This window comes from Petromyzon marinus, chromosome 71 (genome assembly GCF_048934315.1).
Source record: "Petromyzon marinus isolate PM22_M1 ecotype Great Lakes invasive population chromosome 71, UKy_Petmar_22M1.pri1.0, whole genome shotgun sequence".
Lineage (NCBI taxonomy): Eukaryota > Metazoa > Chordata > Hyperoartia > Petromyzontiformes > Petromyzontidae > Petromyzon > Petromyzon marinus.
Genome location: NC_133737.1, coordinates 3,636,370 through 3,658,531, shown reverse-complemented (window position 1 = coordinate 3,658,531; position 22,162 = coordinate 3,636,370). Strand labels below are relative to the sequence as shown.

Genomic DNA, 22,162 nt, shown 5'->3' with positions numbered 1-22,162 from the left:
TAACAACGAGAAAAGCGCCAGGTGCCTAAAGCACAGCAAATTGGCACAGTAGGGGGCACAGGTGGTGCATCAGCCAGTCATCTCAGTCAGTTGACCCGTAGCACCTGGGTCTGCCCCGTGACCTGCCAGCGGGCGTTCGACACTTCACTTGGCCTCAAGGTGCACATAGCCTGGCACAAGCGTCGTGGTGACGTCACTGCCACTTAGTGGCGAATGCCAGTTGTTGTGTCTTCTTGCTAACTGTTGAGTTAGCGGTTTCTGAGGTGCTGCGTTCCTTGTACCGAAAATTCCTCAGGTGCTCTCCGCTGCTTCGTCAGTCTCCACAGCTGGGCTGGTTGCCGAGTTGGCACGGTGGTCACGCTGTCGGCGGTGCCCGTGCTGGCAGGGATGATGGGTCCGGCTCCGTCTGTGTCGATGTGCGCGATCATCCTGTCGCCAGACACCGCTCGCAGCTCGTCCGCTGGTTGCCGCGCATCACCCCCCTTGGCACCAGACACTGTTGATCCTTGTAGACTGAGGAGCGACTTGGAGAGACAGTGCCTGTCGTCTCCCCCCCCCCCCCCCCCTCTTCAAGAGAGTCCTCTTCCAGTTGTCTGCAGAGGGCACGCTACAGATCAAGTTATATCGTTCAGTGTCAACCTCTGATCCGACCCTCAACTAAACTTCGCCTGTGGGTTGCGATTTAAAGGGGCACTCTCACGAATAGTGGTTGCATCAGTTTTCCCTCGAAGGTTTGACTTTGATTGGAGCACAATCATAACGATTGTAACTATGATCGTATTGGCTGTACACAGCGACCTCACCACTGGGAATAGTAATGCTCCGGCTCTCTCCCCACGTTTCTATTGTAATACTGTGAGCACCAGCCTTGGCTGGCAGCCTCTCAATGACGCAAAAAAACTCTCCGTGATGCGTGGCTTCTGCCGATGCAGAGCTCCCTATAAATTTGCAAGTCCCGAGGGCAATCCCTGGAGCCTGACTCGCAGTACTACTTCTTTTGTATGGCATTGTGAAAAGCAAGTTTTTATTTTTAATTATCGTCATAAAGGAATGCAAATGTAGTGAGTTCAACTGAGTCGCAGATGTTGTTCTTTATAGGCAACACATTTATTGTAACATCAACACGTAACTAAGGCGTAACTGCCCCTTTACCAGATACACCTAGGGCGGTGACCACCCAGCTAACTACCCTATACGGAGGAGTTACAGCTACGAAGGGTCTTACCCTCACTCGGGTTCTGACCGCGTGTTGATGCCTGTAGAGCTTTCAGCTTGTAGGACGTGGAGGTTGCAGCTTATAGAATGCAGCGACCAAGGTCCCTCTCAGGGACCCGCCTTATATCTTCCTGGGTCGGGGCCAGCTCCGCCCTCGGCCTTGCCTGCCTTCTCGAGCATTCTCGCTCCCTATCGATCCCCCTTGAGAGCTCTCCCCAGACACGTGATCACCCCCTAGCCTCCCCACCTGGGGGCCTCTCTATGGACACACCGGATCACGTGCCTACGGGGTCAACCAGAGTGCCAAAGCCCAGGGCAATCCTGCCCCTGGGCTGACACTCTCCCACTCCCCCTTGTGGGGACCCGCACTACACACTGTGTGGTGCCCACGCTATCCCAGCGCTCACGAAGCCCCGTTAGGGCTGGTACTACACCCGCCTACGGGGTGTACGCGATAACGGTGCATCGCACGCTGTGTTGTGCTAGACCTGGCGTCACAGCAAACCCACCCGGTGCTGTCCGTGATGTAGGGACATCGCACAGTGACATCCCCGATGTCACTACACAAAGATTCCTCATCCAGTCAAATTATGTGCTTGACGTAGTGTGGATTTCAGCGATACCGCCAGAATGTGCATGGAGCATTCATCGGTGATGTGCTTGATGGTTTGGACTTCTCCACAGTTGCAGTTGGCCGATTCTTTGAGCAGTACTTATTTCTGTTCTTGCGTTCTTGCTTAAATCTGAATTTTTTCACCTCAGCTGTTTTCCTTTTGAAGTCGCTTGGGCTGTTTGTTGTCCGGATGTCTTTATTACCACCATGTTTCTGTTCAAGTTTTGGACAGCATTCCCACAGTCCAACCACGGGCTGGAAGTGTTACTTTTTTTCGCATCAGACTTGCAGTCTCTCTCAAAAAGGGGCGCTGTGGTGTTTGAAGTCGTGACCTATTGTGCCTGGGTGTGCTTGCTGTTGCCATGTATTGTCCTCTCATCACGGGTTGGAAGTAAACAAAATATATTTTACACCACTTATAGCTTGGTACCGTACCACTTTCTGCAGTTTTGACTCTGCAAGTGACTCGAAGTACGTATTGAGCAGCGTTCACAGCACTCACGTCGTGGTTGGGAATTCTTGCGTGGTATTTGATATATTAGGGGGAGGCGTCCCCCTGCATATATAATTTACTGCTACCATGTGCTGTAAGCTACTGGAAGACAAAGGCGGTTTGTGAGGCTCTGATCCATTGGAATACATATTATCTTGGTTGTCTGTGATATATTTCGCATTGCATCTCTTCTGAATGACTCTAGGTCTAATACTTTCATAATTATTATTTGGTTCATGCTTAACCAAGATTTGTGGTATACAATAGTTACCAAGGATATTATGAGGGTTCTATTAAACTTTTTCCCTGTCTGTATCACCAGAGATCCGTTCTTCTTATTCTCAAGTTATATTTTGATATCCTGAAGTTGAAGATATAGCTAAGCTTCAAACCTTACTGTTGTATTTTTAAAACCCCAGTCAGCTCATAATGATTAACTGCCCTTGGGTGGATTTTTCTGTCCAAGGAAGGTTCGTGACCCCTGCTGTTTCCGTCTTATGTTGTTTTGTCGGTTGTTTCTTTTATGGCAGCCTTCTCTTGAAGTCAACAAGGGATTTCCCGCTGAATCTCATTAGCCCCCCCTTGGGTTTGCGGTTTTTTATATTAAATTTTATGACTTCTCAAGCAGGCGTGCGAGTAATTATCCTCCAGCTGTCTTTTGTGTGGCAAGGCAGGAGCCAACGGGGGGGGGGGGGGGGCACTACAAAAAAATAGGCCGAATCACTCTTAATATACATATTTGGAAAAGGCATATATACAACATGCTCTTCGAGTGAGAATAGGTTTTCTCCTTGTTTCTGGAAACTGAAATCTTTTACAAAGAATCGTGTCTGCATTAACCACAATACTTGTGGTCAGAATGGAAACAAAAACACTGATAATATATGCGTTGTCTTTGAAACTGATTGGTCCACACCAGAGACAGCTTTCTTTCGAGCCTAGTCTCAAACAGTGTTAGCCAAGAGGACGCCAAAAGGCATGCTCTTCGAGTATTTGTGATGAGATATGATACAAAACTCCGTTTTGCTGAGGCAATTAAGCAAGCATCATATGAATGCTAATATTATTATAACAGTGAATGCTTGGGAGGTTTTTGGCTCTCGCTCCTAGTTAGAGATCTACCCAATCCACAGGTCCGCAAATACTGGCTGCTCTTACTCTGCAGGTTGAACCTAGGAATTAGTTGTTCAACTTCACATTCTTTCATTGAAGGCCTGTGACAAAGGTGAATCTAATGGAGCTTCAATGTCTCAAGCTTGCACATCTACAGGGTCTCCATTTGACTTTGTATTGTCTAAGAAGTCCACCCACACCTCCACTTCCACAAACTGCTGGGAGTTGCCTCGCTCTGCCTCACAGTCAGAATTCTGTTCCTGCTTCACGCTGCCTCCATCGATGTGAAGGTCCGATTTTGGAGTTGAATCTTCATCTTCACATTTCACCTTCACTTCTTCGCTCTTCACTGTCACCTCTTCAAATTTCACCTTGATACATTTCATAGTCTCCAAGCTGGAATTCACTTCTGGTTCTTTTTTCAGGAGGGATGGGCTCATTGCAGCACTTTGACTTTCACAAGTCGATTTCAGACTACACTCCTTGGGGATCTTCTGATGCCTGTGTGTCTTCTGGTGTCTATGAAGATGTTGTGACTGTGCAAATGCCTTCCCACACACACTGCACTTGAAGGGTTTCTCTCCTGTGTGTGTTCTTTGGTGCTTTTGAAGATCTGATGACTTTGCAAACGCTTTATCGCACAAAAGGCACCTGAAGGGGTTCTCTCCCGTGTGTGTTCTCTGGTGCCGTTTAAGAGGAGATGAACCTGAAAATACCTTCCAACACAAACTGCACTTGAAAGGTTTCTCTCCCATGTGTGTTCTCTGGTGGATTTGAAGACCTGATGACCATGCAAATACCTTCTCACAGACAGTGCACTTGAAGGGTTTCTCTCCTGTGTGTGTTCTCTGGTGTATTTTAAGATAAAATGAACTTGAAAATGTCTTCTCACAGAAACTGCACTTGAAAGGTTTCTCTCCCGTGTGTGTTCTCTGGTGGATCTGAAGACCTGATGACTGAGCAAATGCCTTCTCACACACAGTGCACTTGAAATGTTTATTTTCTGTGTGTGTTCTCTGATGTATTTTAAGATGTGATGACTGTGCAAATTCCTTCTCACAGACAGTGCACTTGAAAGGTTTCTCTCCTGTGTGTGTTCTCTGGTGTTCTTTAAGATGTGATGACTCTGCAAAGGGCTTCCCGCACAGAGTGCACCTGAAGGGTTTCTCTCCCGTGTGTGTTCTCTGGTGTCTTTTAAGGGCAGATGAATATGAAAATGCCTTCCCACACGCACTACACCTGAAGGGTTTATCTCCTGTGTGTGTTCTCTGGTGTCTTTTAAGAACAGATGAATCTGAAAATGCCTTCCCACACACACTACACCTGAAGGGTTTCTCTCCTGTGTGTGTTCTCCGGTGTTTTTGAAGAACTGATGACCATGCAAATGCCTTCTCACACACAGTGCACTTGAAGGTTTTCTCTCCTCTTTGAGTTATCTGGTTCTGTATCACACTTCCGGTACAATCCATGCTGTTTGCATACTGGTCCCATTGTTGTCTTTTCGTACCGAGCTGCGCTGAGTGCCTTTGCTCCATCAGGCCAATTCTGCTGAGGAAGCGTCAGAAGAAGCGTCAGCTGAAGACAAAAAATATCCACACCATCTACGTCAGTATCGAGGCAAAGAGGAATGAATATATACACAGTCACACATGACTTACACATCTGTATTCATATATTCAAGATATTCCCCAATTCATCACACGGGCTCTTAAGGGACACAATGAGGGCAAATGGTTATAAATATGCCTGGAGGCCCTAGTATCTTCAAAATAAATGTTAACCCAAACACAATTTCGGTAGCCTGGCTACAAAAGGAATATTTGTAGCGAGTCCAAATGAGTCGCAGACGTTGTCTTGGGGAGCAACACTATTTGTTCCAGCAACTTCAACATAACATCACACAATCTACACTCGGGTATTGAATGCTCATCTAGCCACGCTATGACAGAACTAGACACGGATCGCTATCCCAGCCCGGACCACAAGCTGGGTCCCGGAATGCGTGGCTAGAAGCTTCTTCTCCACGACGTGGATCTTCTTCACACCAGCACGCGAAGAACCCCGAGCCCCTCACGGGGCGCCCGCTATATCCCCCTGGGCTGGGGCTGGCTCCACCCTTCGCCCCGTCCACCTTCCAGGTCTCTCGAGCTCTTTCTCAAAGGCTCCCGAGAGCTCTTTTAACAATGGTTATTAAGCTGGGTGAGTGTACTGGCAGTCTATAATGTAGACTTATTATTTGTTCTTTACCATTTATACAGTCTACATTATAGACTGCTAGTACACTCACAAAACTTAATAACCAGGCTACAGTTAACGTTAATGGTTATTTTTAGATTTTTTATTCACGTTATTATTCACTTCATTTTTATTTTTCTATCTAAATGACTTAACCGAAAGAACCAAAGATTACTATTATAGAGTTAGTATAGCTACCACTACAGCCAGTACACACTGCTATAGCGTTAGTATAGCTACTACTATGGCCAGTACACACTGCTATAGAGTTAGTATAGCTACTATGGCCAGTACACACTGCTATAGAGTTAGTATAGCTACTATGGCCAGTACACACTGCTATAGAGTTAGTATAGCTACTACTATGGCCAGTACACAATGCTATAGAGTTAGTATAGCCACTAATACAGCCAGTACACGCTGCAATATAGTTAGTATAGCTACCACTACAGCCAATACACACTGCTATAGCATTAGTATAGCTACTACTATGACCAGTACACACTGCTATAGAGTTAGTATAGCTACTACTATGGCCAGTACACACTGCTATCGAGTTAGTATAGCTACTACTCCAGACAGTACACACTGCTATAGAGTTAGTATAGCTACTACTACGGCCAGAACACACTGCTATAGAGTTAGTATAGCTGCTACTACAGTCCATACATACTACTGTAGTGAGAGTATAGCTACTACTACAGCCACAGCTAATCAAACTCCAGTCCACCAACAAGCAAGGCAGCTTGCAAACAGCACAAAAATGGCTGCAACCAGGTGCCTACCCTGCAGCCAAAAGGAAAAGTATTTTCCACACATTCTCACTTCATTTACACTTCTGATTCATTAGATGCCATTGGTGCCATGTCTACTTCTTGCAGGTACTGCCATGCAATGACATGGAAAGAAGACCCTCCAGGACTATGCTGCAACTGTACCATGGTTCAGCTGCCTACAATTAATGACCATCCCGAGCCTATTAATGTATTGATACTTGCCAACACTACCTATGCAAGCCATTTCCGAAACAATAGAAGATAGAACGCATTCTTCCAAATTACATATTTTAGCACCAACCAACTCTTTCCAACATCTTGTTACCTGCCCACATTTCAAGTGTAGGGCCAGATACATAATCGCATTGGCAGTCTGCTGCCACTACCCAATGACCTACCTACACTACCACAGATCTACTTGCATGTCTGACAATACTAGACAGGCTCGCCAGCATTGCAACAATGTCATCAACACCAAGATGCAAGTCCTATTGCTGTGGCAAGACATGCGCTATAAATAAAACTCACGTTCACAGTTTCAAGTGTGCCATGGAGAAGATGACTTTAGAGTACAATGTTGTCAGAACATTCCTGCGGAGGGGGCTGGTAGGAACGTTGGTTGCTCGGTCAGTGGCCAGGGTCAACGGCGGCGTGGTGTATTCCGCAAATATGCCCGACTGTGAGGGCGGTCACAAGCCGTTGTGAGTAGGTTAAACGTTGAGTTTTATAAGGGCACCACGGGGTGGCCAGCCCCTCCCCATCCAGCCCCTCCCTACCCTCCCCTCTCCACCCCTCTCCACCCAGCCCCACCCCTCCCATTTTTTTTTATATCCGAATGTCCGGATACACGTGGACAGACATCCACAGACATACACAATCCCCTGCCTCCTGTGAGAATGAATCCCGGTTGGGCTTCCAGTCCACTACGTTTCCTACCAGTAATGCCCACTAGGAGCGCATTTGTTATATAGGGTGTCCGGATACACGTGGACAGACATCCACAGACATACACAATTAATCCCCTGCCTCCTGTGAATAAATCCCGGTTGAGCTTCCAGTCCATATAAGGGCACCACGGGGTGACCAGCCCCTCCCCACCTAGCCCCACCCCACCTAGCCCCACCCCTCCCACCCAGCCCTACCCCACCCTCCCCTCCCTCCCCTCCCTACCCTCCCCTCTCCACCCAGCCCCACCCCTCCCACGTGGACAGACATCCACAGACATACAGAATTAATCCCCTGCCTCCTGTGAATTAATTCCGGTTGGGCTTCCAGTCCACTACGTTTCCTACCAGTATTAAAACTCCACATGGTCAACATGAGTGCCGCTTAAATGCACTCGTAACATCTGAAGTCGCTGTCGTTCTGACTGTTGAACAACATGGCACTTGAGGCATCATCTTGCAACCGAGGAACAATACCCTACATAGAATTGAAACGATCCTATGATGCTCTTCAATGTCCGCTGATTTTCTGGCAAGGTGATGATGTCTACCATGTCCTACTTCGCCAAACTGACCCAGCAACAGGCTTGCCAACACAAAAGATTTTCGCCATCGACTTCTTTGCCTTTAGGATCATGGTGCGAAACAGTAGCTTCAATCTCTTCTTGAGTTGCAAAGAGCTCTTCCACCAATTTGTTGTCGACATGTATGCCAAAATTGAAGCTTCATTAGATTAAACCCACCAGATGGCAAAACATCCAAAATTGTTTATCCTGAAGCTCTCCAAGGGTAACGAATTTAAAAGCTGTCCTCATTATGAAACAAACAAGCCCTGTGATTGTATAACACAACCAAAAAACCGTGACAATATACACACATATACAGACTTCATTGGCAGAATTCAATAATTATAATAAAGGCAGCATGGCAAAACATTACCCTTAATGTTTGATTACTGAGACCTGTGCAAAGCCGAGAAACTTAGCTAATACTGAATAAGTACTACACTTCTGATGAAAATGTTTGTGCGTGAGTGGGGAGTGGAAGTGCAACAGTTAGCATGCTGCGCTTTGAACCAAGCGACCCGATATTCCCAGAGCCAAGCCATAACATTTGGCTGTCACCTGATGAAGCTGGTTGTAATTACTGGCAAATGTCGTACTCAGATTGTAAAATGTTGTGGCTTGGCTCTCCAACACACAACCGGTGTGCTGTACTAGTATACACTACACTATACACTACACTATACACTACACTATTCACTACACTATTCACTACACTATACACTACACAACACTATACACTACACACTACACTATTCACTACACACTACACTATTCACTACACTATACACTACACTATTCACTACACTATATACTACACTATACACTACACTACTCACTACACTATACACTACACTATACACTACACTACTCACTACACACTACACTATACACTACACTATACACTACACGATACAATACTATACACTAGTGCTGTACGAGTGACGAATTGGCCACGTTCTGTTTACGTGACAACCCCTACTAGTTGCCTGTGTCGAGTTTAACCCAAACAAACCTGTATCATGGATGTATATTTGGAGTTTGCGCGTCTCTCTCCCCGTATTTGCTTGGATTTTCCTCCGGATCCTCAGGGTTTTTCCCTCCACATTTAGAGTCAACATCACCACGCGTTTAGAGTATTTGACCGACAGACATTTCCACACGTTGATAAGCCACTTTGTTGTGTGCAGGTCGCTTCTGAAAAAAGCGGTATAGCTCAAGTGGGCTTGGCCTTGGTAAGATTAAAAACTGTAGAACTATTAAAAAGAAAACAAAATTTCCAGGTAGTGAGCCAGGTGAAGACAAATTAAACTTCAGCAGAGAATTAAAGCAAATGCAGTCAGGCGAGGGCAGGAGGCAAGGCCCCGCATTGTAATGTTCCAACCTGGACATCGATTCCATACTCGCTGCTACTCAATTGATATTCCTAAGAGAGAGGAGCGAGGCTCTACCTCGGTTAACAACAATAATCACCACCACCACAACAACCACGATGTGAACTTCTCACCTCGGATCTCAGTGAGTGCAGGCGAGTGGATCGGGAGCTTCCTGGAATCTCGTGACGTCACGCGGCAGCAGGAGGTAACATGACGTCACTAGAGGGGTACAAAACACTCCCCTACCTAATGCGCGGCGGTGTAACTTAATAAATGATGTTAATGAACTAGGCCCATATGTGAGTGAACTCGAGGTGGAGGGGGGGTTGGGGGGGTGAATACCTTGGTGACATGACGTCACTAGTGGGTTACACCTCCCCCACGTCTCACGCCGATGAAGTAATGCTGAGTTGTGACGTCAGAGAGCGGGGTTAGAGTTTAAATTTATTTAGATTCATACTCTTTGGTTCTTTCGGTAAAGTCACTCCCTCGTCGAGGAGGCTGCTCTTATTCTTCATAATAAAGGTTTTTGGGTTACATCGCGTTATTTATAAATGTGTCGTAACCCTCCACCACCCGACACGGCCAATCAGTAACACTGCTGCACACCGTTGACACTCAGTGGTACTGCAGGTTACTGAATGGTGAGTGGCTATCACCTCTACACATGTATGCACAAATTATAATTCCAAATTATCGATAGGCATATTGACAAAATGTAATTACAGCATCGAAATGTACTTCATCATATCATATCGTATTTATAAGAAGTTGATCTCTGTCGGATGAGGCCTACACATGCAGTACTCAGATTGAGGGAAGCCAAGTGATAGGGCATTCTCAATTTGTTGCAGAGGTTCAAGGTTCAAATCCGACAGGTATGCCTGGTTCGTCCAGGAACATGAATTACAAATATGCACCGTCTTAACAGCTGATTCTAAAACACTGTCATTCAAAACGTGTATGCGATTGCATGCTGGCGTTGTGGTTAAAATTTGGGAAATTTTAAACATTACCCACAAATTACACAACTGAGATTACACATCAATCATCGCCCTCTACTAACAGACTAATGCCCACATGCAGGCTGGTGCAGGATCACCTTATGCCACACAGGGGCAGCTGCCACTTGGGGGTGCTTGTTCTATATATAGTCTTGAAAAAAAAAGGACATTTGATAAAATTATGCCAATTTAAATTAGGCTCGGCTTCGTTATCTAGGGGTGTATTACCAATCGCGATAATACAATGGCAAATGTGTAATTTTATGAAATTCTGTAAATGTATGCAATTATGCAAACTAGGCTTAGCTTCGTTGTCTAGGGTGTATTACCAATCGTGAAAATACAATGATTCTCACTTTCATTTTTGCTGATTATGTTTTAGTATAATTCTATCAGGTCTCAGAATTCAGATCTCACCGCAGGATACAGTTCTTATAATTAAGATTATGCATGAACTTAGGAATGGAACCACTCAGACTCTTCTATGTTAAGCAACTTCAATATCTAAAAACACTCTAATATGTGAACACACTTATGATCGGAATCGTCAATACCGTACTCCTGAAGATGTCCTACTCATTGATCCCTATAATTAACCGTCAATGGTTACGTTTGTTAAAACTGAGTAACAACAATCGGCTAACTGCTCCGAGTAGAGCTACCATACACGGCGATGAGAAAAGTCTGTAAAAATTTATAATACTCATACGAAACATGCTAAAGAAACATGTACCCAATGGCAAAAGTAGACATCAATGAATTCATTGGTAAAATTATGCAAGTAACGAAATGTCCTGAAACAATAGTGTGAGTGCTAGTGTGCATATTTGGCTAACAGATGCTTATCAAATTTTAATTTAATGCTTATCAATTTGCGATTGAGACATCAATGAATTTGCGGGCAAGATTCTGTGATCAAAATAAAAATCTCAACACAATAGTATTCCTGTGTGTGTAGATTCGTAACATAGATGCTTATAAATCTTTAGTGTTTCATCAATGAATTCATTGGTAAGGTTATGCAATTAATGAAAACAAATGACAAATATATTCTTGGTTCTTTCAGTAAAGTCACGTTGAAGGGAAATAATAAAAGAAAAAATATATATAAAACAATAAAATTCTCACGACGTTTCGACTGCAACACAAGCAGTCATCATCAGGTGTGAAACCCAACGGCAAGAAGATTTGAAAGAAGAACAATGCTTTTCATACAAACGAAGCCGTTTGTATGACATGTCCACCCTCACACCCTCACCGCTCGGCAGGGAACAAACATATTTTTGGTACAAGGGATGCCCAACCTTGGCGTCCGCCTAAAACAAAGAATTGAACTAGAAGACAAAGCACCAAAACACACATATCGGAACTAATAATAAGACCATTGATAAGACTGCGTCAACTATTAGCTGATTATAAAGAACATTGCTGCCCATTGAGTTATGTGGATACGGTCGTTTAGAAGTATTATAGTCGCTATTTTTTGTGATATTACCAATGAATTGATGAAACTAAACATTTAGAAACCTACGTTACGAATCTACACACTCACAGGGAGACTATCGTGTTAAAATCTTTCTTTGATCACAGAATCTTGCCCGCGAATTTATTGAAGCCTTAGCCAATTGATAAGCATTTGCTGAAATACGCACACTGCCGCACACCATTGTTCCAAGACATTTCGTTAATTGCGTAATATTACCAATGCATTCATTGACGTATACTTTTGCCTTCAGGACATGTTTCTTTATTGCCATTCGTATGAATATCGTTGCATGCATTTTTAAGAACTTTTTCCTATCGCCGTCTATGCTCCCGTTACTCTGAGGAATTAATTGATTGTTCTGTTACCCAGTTTAACAACGTAATCATTGAGGGTTAAATGTACGGATCAATGAGAACATCTCCAGGAGTACTGTGTTGACAATTCCAAGCATAAGAGTTTGCATATAAGTGTTATGTTTTTGTTTAGAAATTAAAGTTGCTTAACACAGAAGTGTCTGAGTGGTGCATTCCTAAGTTCATGCATAATAATCTTAATTATAAGAACTGTATCCTGCGGTGAGATTTGAATTTGGAGACCTGACATAACCACACTAAGATATAATCAGTAAATGTTAAAGCAAGAATAATGGTATGATCCCGATTGATAATACAACCATAGACAATGAAGCCGAGCTTAATGTAGCATACTTACATCACACTTGTATAACTTCATACAATGCCTCTGTGGTAGCAGCTACATTGGAGAAACCAAACGACATATCTCGGACCGCATCCGTGAACATAAAGCAGGCTTGAAACACGGTAGGACGAACACCTCAGCCGTGGCAGATCACTGTTATAATTCAGTGGGCCAACATGACATAGACTTCTCCAAGACGGAGGTTCTCTGTAAGCCATCCGGCTACCATGAGAGATTCGTTCATGAGGCTATTCACATATACAAACACAGAGACAATTTCAACCGGGAAGATGGATTCTGGCTTAGTAACCATTTGGAAAGACGTTATAAACCATTTCGGTTCTTGATTGATTGTATTTTACGGTGACTTTCAGATGGCAGTCCATTCGCTGGCACTGCCTATTAGTACCTATCACACGACGGTCAATAGCATAGTTTATAGCATTTGTATAATAATAAATAGTATAACAGTGTAATGTTTATGATAATTCATAAGGCAATATATAGTACCGTAATTGTATAGTGAATATACAGCAGTGTGGTATACATTAGGGTTAATAGAATAATACATAGTGTAATACTACAAGTCTAATATTTTATAGTCTAAAGAAAAGGGTAGTGTATAGTAACGCAGTGTATAATTCAAGGGTGGGATTTGTCTATGGATACGATATTATACAATGTAGTTTATATTAGAAGGTATATTGTATTGTATAGTAGTCCAGTTTATAGCATAGTTATAATGCAACACAGGACAGAGCAGCGCACCGTGGCTGTTTCCTCCTCCCCCCCCCCCCCTCCTCCGTTCCGAACATAGATGGACTCGTCCGTCTGAACACAAGCTCGTCGTTCTCCGTGGTGTTAATCCCTCATACTAACATCATGCTAATCCCCCAGTTACATGCTAATTTACTGTTGATATGTAAACTGCTGCTAATCCCTCACACCAACATTATGCTAGTCCCCCAGTTACATGCTAATTTATATGTAAACTCCTCTCCCCCCTCCCCTCGTCCGTCTGAACATAGCTTGTCGCTCTCCATGGTGCTAATCCCTCACACCAACATCATGCTGATCCCCCAGTTACATGCTAATTTATATGTTAACTCCTTTGTCAAGGTGCTCTGTTCCCTCCCACATAGCTTAAAAGACGCTGTCCATGCTTGGCAGTGTTCACTCAGGCTTGTGAGTAATTATCCTCCAGCTGTCTTTTGTGTGGCAAGGCAGGAGGCGGGGGGGGGGGACTCACCATTGCCATGCCCCAGCGCTACATCCCTATCAAAATTACAAAAAAAGTCAGAATCACAACATGCTCTTCGAGTGAGAAAATGGTTTTCCCCTTTTTCTGCCAACAAAACAGGTGTTGAGATGTTAAAACACCAAACTGAAACCTTTTACAAGGAATCATGTCTGCATTAACCACAATACTCATGGTCAGAATGCAAACAAAAAATCTACTCTGATAATATATTGTCTGTGAAACTGATTGGTCCACACTGAGTCTCAAAAGGTGTTAGACCAGAGGACGCCAAAAAGGCGTGCTCTTCGAGTGTTTGTCATGAGATATGATACAAAACTCCGAGTTGTTGAGGCAATTAAGCAAGCACCATATAAATGCTAGTATTATTATAACATAGTGAATGCTTGGGAGTTTATTGGCTCTCGCTCCGAGTAAGAGATCTACCCAACCCACAGGTCCGCAAATACTGACCGCTCTTACTCTGCAGGTTAAACCTAGGAATGGAGTGTTTAACTTGACGTTATTTTTATTAAAGGCCTGTGACAAAGGTGAATCTATTGGAGCTTCATTGTCTCAAGATTACACATCTACAGTGTCTTCATTTGAATTTGTATTGTCTAGGAAGTCCACCCATACCTCCACTTCCACAAACTGCTGGGCGTTGCCTCGCTCTGCCTCACAGTCCAAATTCTCCTCCTGCTTCACGTTGCCTCCATGATTGTGAAGGTCCGATTTTGGAGTTGAATCTTCATCTTTACATTTTACCTTCACGTCTTCGCTCTTCACTATCACCTCTTCACATTTCACCTTCGCCTCTTCAAATTTCACCTTGATACATTTCATAGTGTCCAAGCTTGAATTTACTTCTGGTTCTTTTTTCAGAAGGGATGGGCTCATTGCAGCACTTTGACTTTCACAAGTCGATTTAAGACTACACTCCTTGGGGATCTTCTGATGCCTGTGTGTTCTCTGGTGTCTATGAAGATGTGCTAACTGTGAGCACGCCTTCCCGCACAGAGTGCACTTGAAGGGTTTCTCTCCAGTGTGTGTTCTCTGGTGTTCTTTAAGATGTGATGACTCTGCAAAGGGCTTCCCGCAAAGGTTACACCTGAAAGGTTTCTCTCCTGTGTGTGTTCTCTGGTGTTTTTGAAGATATGGTGACTGTGCAAATGCCTTCTCACACACACTGCACTTGAAGGGTTTGTCTCCTGTGTGTGTTCTCTGGTGTTTCTTAAGATTTGACGACAGTGAAAATGCCTTCTCACACAAACTGCACTTGAAGGCTTTCTCTCCTGTGTGTATTGTCTGGTGTTCTTTAAGAACTGATGACTTTGCAAACGCTTTATTGCACAAAAGGCATCTGAAAGGTTTCTCTCCTGTGTGTTTTCTCTGGTGTATTTTCAGGGCAGATGATTCTGAAAATGCCTTCTCACACACAGTGCACTTGAAGGCTTTCTCTCCTGTGTGCGTTCTATGATGTATTTTAAGATGTGATGACTCTGAAAATGCCTTCGCACACACAGTGCACTTGAAGGGTTTCTCTCCTGTGTGTGTTCTCTGGTGCCTCTGAAGATCTGATGACTCTGTAAATGCCTTCTCACACACAGTGCACTTGAAAGGTTTCTCTCTTGTGTGTGTTCTCTCGTGTTTTTTAAAAGCAGATGAATCTGAATATGCCTTCCCACACACACTACACCTGAAAGGTTTCTCTCCTGTGTGTGTTCTCTGGTGTCTGTTAAGAACAGATGAATCTGAATATGCCTTCCCACACACACTACACCTGAAGGGTTTCTCTCCTGTGTGTGTTCTCCGGTGTTTTTGAAGAAATGATGACCATGCAAATGCCTTTTCACACACAGTGCACTTGAAGGTTTTCTCTCCTCTTTGAGTTCTCTGGTGCCGTATCACACTTCCAGTACAATCCATGCTGTTTGCATACTGGTCCGATTGTTGTCGTTTTTTACCGAGCTGCGCTGAGTGCCTTTGCTCCATCAGACCAATTCTGCAGACGAAGCGTCAGAAGAAGTGACAGTTGCAAACAGAAAAAAATATCCACACCATCTACGTCAGTATCGAGGCACAGAGGAATGAATATATACACAGTCACGCACGACTTCAACGTCTATGTTTATTCATATATTCAAGATATTCCCCAATTCATCACACGGGCTGTTAAGGCACACAATGAGAGGCCAAATGGTTAGAAATATGCCTGGAAGCCCTAGTATCTTCAAAATAAATGTTAACCCAAAACACCAAGCACACAATTTCGGCTGCCTGGCTGCAAAAGTAAAAGCAAAATTCAGCTAACATAGCAAAGGCTGTTGAAAATAATACTATTTGTATTATGCAGAAATGCATAAATTAATGTTAAATGGCAACTTAGATGTGTGAAGCCAGGCTCCGATTTGCTTGAATGCTCGGATGAACAGATCTAACTTCAGCTGCATATATGCTGCGTTAATTTTCTGACTGTTTCCATTCTTACAAAAAAGTTCCAGAGGAAAACTAAAATAAACTATTGTTTTGATTTAACCTTCATGTTCAATAGTTAATAGAATTTACTGCAAATACAAAGTGTACAATGTGACACACTGGCATGGTACAAAGGTGCTGGTGTGTCCAGAACCATGCCTGGGCAGCTTCATCTGCTCAGTATTAATGCTTCCTCACTTCACCATGTAATTAATTTAAGATCAATCAACATAGCAGAGGCCCACAATAAGTTCAGCTTTCACTTATCAATTATGTTTGCTGTCAGCGATAATCAAATTGTTGAGTTCATAATGCAGCGAAATAACTGCACCACAGCTCCCCACAAAGATAAACTCTTAAATACACGTACATTTCACATGCATCATTAACATATATAAACAAAACATCCACCATTCATGACGAATTGCAAGTAACCTTATCCCAGTGCTAATGCCATGATAGATGCAATTTAAGGCCATGTAAGTGTGGATTCCTTGTCGGCAGTAAATGGGAATGATCCAGGTGTAAAGGGATGACTGACAGATGAACCAGCTGTGCTCCCCACTGTCTTGCTGGGTTTTAGGAACCCAGCAGTCCACCTTTTCACGCGCAAATATCTATTAACTGCCCTGCAGCATACCTCAAGGACCTCCTCCACAGAGGCCAATCTTGACACTCTCGGCACCAGTCATCGGCAGGTCCGACCACCTCCACATCCTTCAATCTCTTCTTTAGTCAATGCCATGCCTGTTCAGCCCCTAATATCTGGACAAACAAAAGATGCTTGAGCATGCAGTGTCTGGGAATGTGGGATTCATGACCGAACCAATGCAGCCTTCCCTGCCAAAGAGACTCAAGATTATATTCTATATTGATATCTTAAGGATCTGTAAGCTTATAATACAATATAGTCTGGTTAAATAGAGAATGAATCATAGGCAGGCAAGCCTTCAATGTATAAGCCAGCAGAGATGGTAATTTAAATAAGTTAATATTCTGAATCCACAGAGTAATATCTGTGGCCAAGAAGAATGACAGCTTTGTTCGTTAGTATCTAAAAACACTTGTCCTGGTGAGGGTCGCGGTGACAGCATGCTGAGTAGGGCGGTCCAGGCCTCGCTTTCCCTGGCAACAGACTCTAGCTCAATCTGGGGAATTCCCAAGCGTTCCCTGGCTAGCTGAGCAACATAGTAATGCCAGCGTGTCCTGGGCCAGCCCCGGGGTCATCACCCAGTGGGACGTGTCTGGTAGAGTTCTAGGGGGAGTCTATTGGGGGGCATCCTTACATATATTCTATATTGATATCACCCCTAGAGCCAGACCCAGGGGTTGTGTTCGCCAACAAGTGCCTCGTGGCTGTGTGACCCACGTAACTCAGTGGCTACGTGGTGCCATCCTGTGCGTCGAACATCCGCAGGATGAAGGGTGAGGGGCGGGTGCGATGCCAGTATGGCAGGGAGAGGGATGGTCTCAAGACAGACTAGACCTTGGAGATGGAAACTCATACGTAGCTTTGTATGGAAAAAGTCCAGGCACCTTCCACACAGTGTTACAGTCTAATGAAAGAATGCTGCTCGACAAATTTTAAGTGAGACTTTGGCTGCCAAAACAGCGCTGGTCGTGAACACATTAACCAGGTTTGGGAGCTCCTCCAACACTTGTAGAACTGCCTGATTATTCATGGAGAGTTGAGGTGCAGTGCTGTATGACATGACATTCCCAGGCAGGTGATTTATTTACGTGGAACATTTTCAAGGCCCCATTCCATGATGGAATTATCTAGGCACAGAACAAGATTCCCTAATTCCATCTCATTGAGTAGCCATTACCAAATCATCAAATGTAACATGGTTGACCAGCAGGAAACGATCCTTTAACTAAAACCAGGCATCGATTAGCGTATAATTGTAACCGTAACGAATGTAATGGTTTTTATATGACCATTGGGAGCTTCTCAAACTACATAGTTATTGAACATGCTATGTAATGTAATGCATGGGGCCAGCATGAATTTCTGTCACAAGCCAAGTTAAACAGGCAATGGCTCTGACTCCTGGTCACGCAGCTTTAGACGGGGCTTCCCAAAAATCGTACAAATCCTCAATAAATGAGAGCAGAGGCATATATTTGGAAACAAATAACAACCCAAAGCCCCAAGCCTCTTTGTGGAACCATAAGCCTTAATTAAATCAAGAAAGCAGATAACTATTTTCTGCTGAAAATCCATATTCTGCTGTAGTCGATGGACAGAAAATACAGCAGCTCCTTGCATATCGCGGAAGATACGTTTTTGGAAATTGCAAAAGCTAAAAGCGCGATATTCAATACAAACGCCTTACCTAAGTAATGGTGTTAGGTAAACGTCAACTAAAATTCACATCACAATTGAAATAAGTACTATACTGTATTCCAAATAAACTAAACAATTTAAATAAACACGGAGAAACAAACAAAATGGTATAAATCTTTAAATGATAAAGCAGACTTTTGGCTTGTGTAGATTTTTTTGTGAACCAAACTGCGCCAACACACCTCAAACTTTCCATTCGTGTGTTTCTCGCACTATTTTTAGCTTACCTGCTCACCTTCAACACCTGTACCACCTGCACACCCCCCTGCTCCTTACCTCCCCCCCCCTCTCTTTCTCTTGCCCTGTGTTAAAGCCCAGCGCATTCTCACTACTTCCGGTTTGCCACACATGCAAACACATTATGACATTTCATTTTCTACAATTCCACGCACTCACCATGACATAAGTGTCTCCACTGCACTGCTATATTTGTTCTCATATTTACATTATCCTTCCCTATTATCAGCCCTGCGTTTTTGCCGCCAAATTCATCCACTTCCAGCTCCTTACTATCCTCTCTGCATGTGCACGGCTCACCTATAATACACACTGCAATATTTATTAAAAAAACATGTACTATTCTAAAATATTTACATCTATGTACCAAGACTACCGACCTCCTTCTACACAACATAGATGCGATAGAACAGCTACGACTAAATACGTCAAGTCTATTCTAGATTTAAAGCTTTCGTGACTGCAAGGATCCATACTCTTTGGTTCTATTGGGTAAAGTCACGTAGGTAAAAAATAAAATAACAAAAATCACGACGTTTCGGCCACAACACAAGCGGCCTTCATCAGGTGAAGGGACGAGACTGTCTGGAGGACAGCGCTGGAGTGAAAAAAAGAGCCACGCTCAGATCACGACCTTTAAGCTGTGTGAGAAGAAACAAAGCGCCTTGACAAAGGAATTAGCATATAATTTAGCATTGAAATGGCTGAGTGATTAGCTTGCGACTGGTCACAGAAATGGCTGTTAAAGTTAAAGCATACACATCCGCAAAGGCACCCCTTGACAAAGGAATTAGCATAGAATTTAGCATTGAAATAGCTAAGTTAAAGTATACACATCCGCAGAGGCACCCCTTGACAAAGGAATTAGCATAGAATTTAGCATTGAAATAGCTGAGTGATTAGCTTGTAACTGGTCACAGAAATAGCTATGTTAAAGTCAGAGCATATACATTCACCGAGGCACCTAGTACAAATCAAACAGGAGAATTTAGCGAAACACAACCATGCTCAGACCGCGGACCTTTAAGCTGTGTGCGAGCAAACAAGGTGTCCTGACAAAGAAATTAGCATAAAAATTAGCTTTTGATTGGCCGATTTTAGAAAAGAGGTGGTGTACGTGCCGGTGGACTTGCCGTTTGGCGCGGGGGGGGGGGGCAGTTTACCTATTGATGGTGTGAAAAGGGAATTTATAAGAGCTGCGGAAGTTTGGGGTACCACTACTTGAAAAATATACTGTACCATTGAAATTAGTTTAATGTTTAGTTCGATTTAGAACATCTTTCCAATGGTTGCTTAATTTGAAACCATCTTCTCGGTTGAAATTGTGTCTGTGTTTGTAGATCTGAATTGCCTCGTGAACAAATCTCTGATAAAAACCCGTGGGTTTGCAAAGAACCTTGGTATCGGAGAAAATTATATCGTGATCACCCACAGCGTTGTAACAGTGATCAGCCACGGCAGAAGAATTTGTTTTGCCGTGTTTCAAATCTGATTTGTGCTCGCGAATTCGGTCAGAGACATGTCGCTTTGTCTCCCCGATATAGCAAGAAACCCATTAGTAACATCAGCAAAAATGAACGCTCTGAACTCGCGAAATTAAAAAACAGAATTGATATAGTCATCCTCTCAGCCGATAAAGGCAACGCTACTGTTATTATGGATAAAGATTCATACAACAACAAAATCCAGAATCTGCTCAACGATGGAAGTTACTCAAAAATAAAAAATGACCCTACCAATAGCCTAGCGATAAAAACCAACAAGATCATCACAAGTTCGACCTCCCTAATCGACCCAACTAAACGTTCCTCCCTAAAACCTTCTGCTGCAAGACCCCCTAGATGCTATGGTCTTCCCAAGATTCAAAAAGAAGGCACCCCACTACGACCCATCGTATCCACTATCAACTCCCCTACCTATAGACTAGCCTGTTTTCTGTCAGATACCTTGCTGCCTTTCACTGGCAAGACCGCCTCAGCAGTACTTAACTCAGCCCAATTGGTCTCTATGGTCAAAGACGTTGTACTGTCCCCTGACGATATCCTTGTCAGCTTCAATGTGATCTCTTTGTTCACCAAGGTCCCAGTACCTGATACCATTGAAATAATTGAAAATTTGGTCCAACATGGACTAGACCCCGACACACCTGCACTGGTTAGGCACTGCCTCAACAATACCTACTTTACTTGGAATGGCTCCTTCTACAAACAAAATGGTCTTTTTTTTGGTCTTTTTCAGACTGATTGTCAGGCCACAGTTATTGCAGGCATACGTCCTCTCAGCTAGTATCTGTAATTTGCTGACCACACGGGCAAAGGTTTTCCCCACGATGCTCAGCAGGGAGATGCCACGGTAGTTATTGCAGTCCCCGCGGTCACCCTTGTTTTTATATAGGGTGATGATGTTGGAGTCTCTCATGTCTTGTGGCATTGCTCCTTCCTCCCAGCACTGGCAGATACGTTCATAGAGTTTTGTGAGGATGGCGGGTTTCGCACATTTCAGTACCTCAGGTGTGATGCCGTCCTTTCCCGGGGACTTGCCGCTGGCTAGTGAGTTGATGGCGGTGTCAAGTTCCTTCAAGGCTCGAACATTGTCCAGTTCGTGTATCGTTGGTAGGGGCTTTACAGCAGCAAGGGTTTTCCTCCGGATCCGCCTGTTTTTCCCTCCACATTAAGAGCCAACATCACCACGTGTTTAGAGTATTTGACCGATATACATTTCCACACGTTGATAAGCCACTTTGTTGTGGGCAGGTCGCTTCTGAAAAAGAGCGGTATAGCTCAAGTGGGCTTTGCCTTGGTAAGATAAAAAAAACTCTAGAAATATTTAAAAGAAACAAAGTTTCAAAGTAGTGAGCCAGGTGAAGACAAATGAAACTTAAGCAGAGAATTAAAGTAAATGCGATCAGGCGAGGGCAGGAGGCAAAGCCCCGCATGGCTAGGCTCCGCGTTGTAATGTTCCAACCTGGACATCGATTCCATACTCGCTGCTACTCAATTGATATCCCTACGAGAGAGAGAAGGAGCGAGGCTCTACCTGGGTAAACAACAACAACCACCACCACAACAACCACCACCACGATGTGAACTTCTCACCTCGGATCCCAGTGAGCGCAGGCGAGTGGATCGGCAGCTTCCTGGAATCTCGTAACGTCACGCGGCTGCAGGCGGAGACATGACGTCACTGAGGGGAACAAAACACTCCCCTAACCAATGTGCGGCGGTGTAACTTAATAAATTATGTTAATGAACTAGGCCCATATGTGAGTGCACTCGAGGTGGAGGGGGGGGCTGGGGGGGGTGAGTTCCTTGGTGACATGACGTCACTGGTGGGTTACACCTCC

The 22,162-nt window shown here is 44.0% G+C and overlaps 2 protein-coding genes across 3 annotated transcripts in view; both read right to left on the bottom strand.

Annotated features, from left to right (window-relative positions):
* Positions 1-22,162, bottom strand: part of LOC116957278 (uncharacterized) — a 609,203-nt gene that overhangs the window by 493,156 nt on the left and 93,885 nt on the right. Inside the window, exon 2 of one of the 2 annotated variants that reach the window (XM_076055591.1) lies at positions 9,022-9,052. The gene's annotated coding sequence lies outside the window, so the exon portion shown is untranslated. Of the gene's footprint in view, positions 1-9,021; positions 9,053-22,162 lie in introns of those variants that run through there. The other variant, XM_076055593.1, reaches the window with a different exon arrangement.
* LOC116957229 (uncharacterized) lies at positions 1,086-22,015 on the bottom strand. The gene is made up of 5 exons (XM_076055610.1): positions 21,915-22,015; positions 21,325-21,482; positions 16,873-16,997; positions 14,763-15,759; positions 1,086-4,822 (listed from the first exon to the last, which is right to left on the bottom strand). Exons 4-5 carry the CDS (start codon positions 15,747-15,749, stop codon positions 3,572-3,574), a joined length of 2,238 nt encoding a protein of 745 aa, XP_075911725.1. The 5' UTR covers positions 15,750-15,759; positions 16,873-16,997; positions 21,325-21,482; positions 21,915-22,015; the 3' UTR covers positions 1,086-3,571.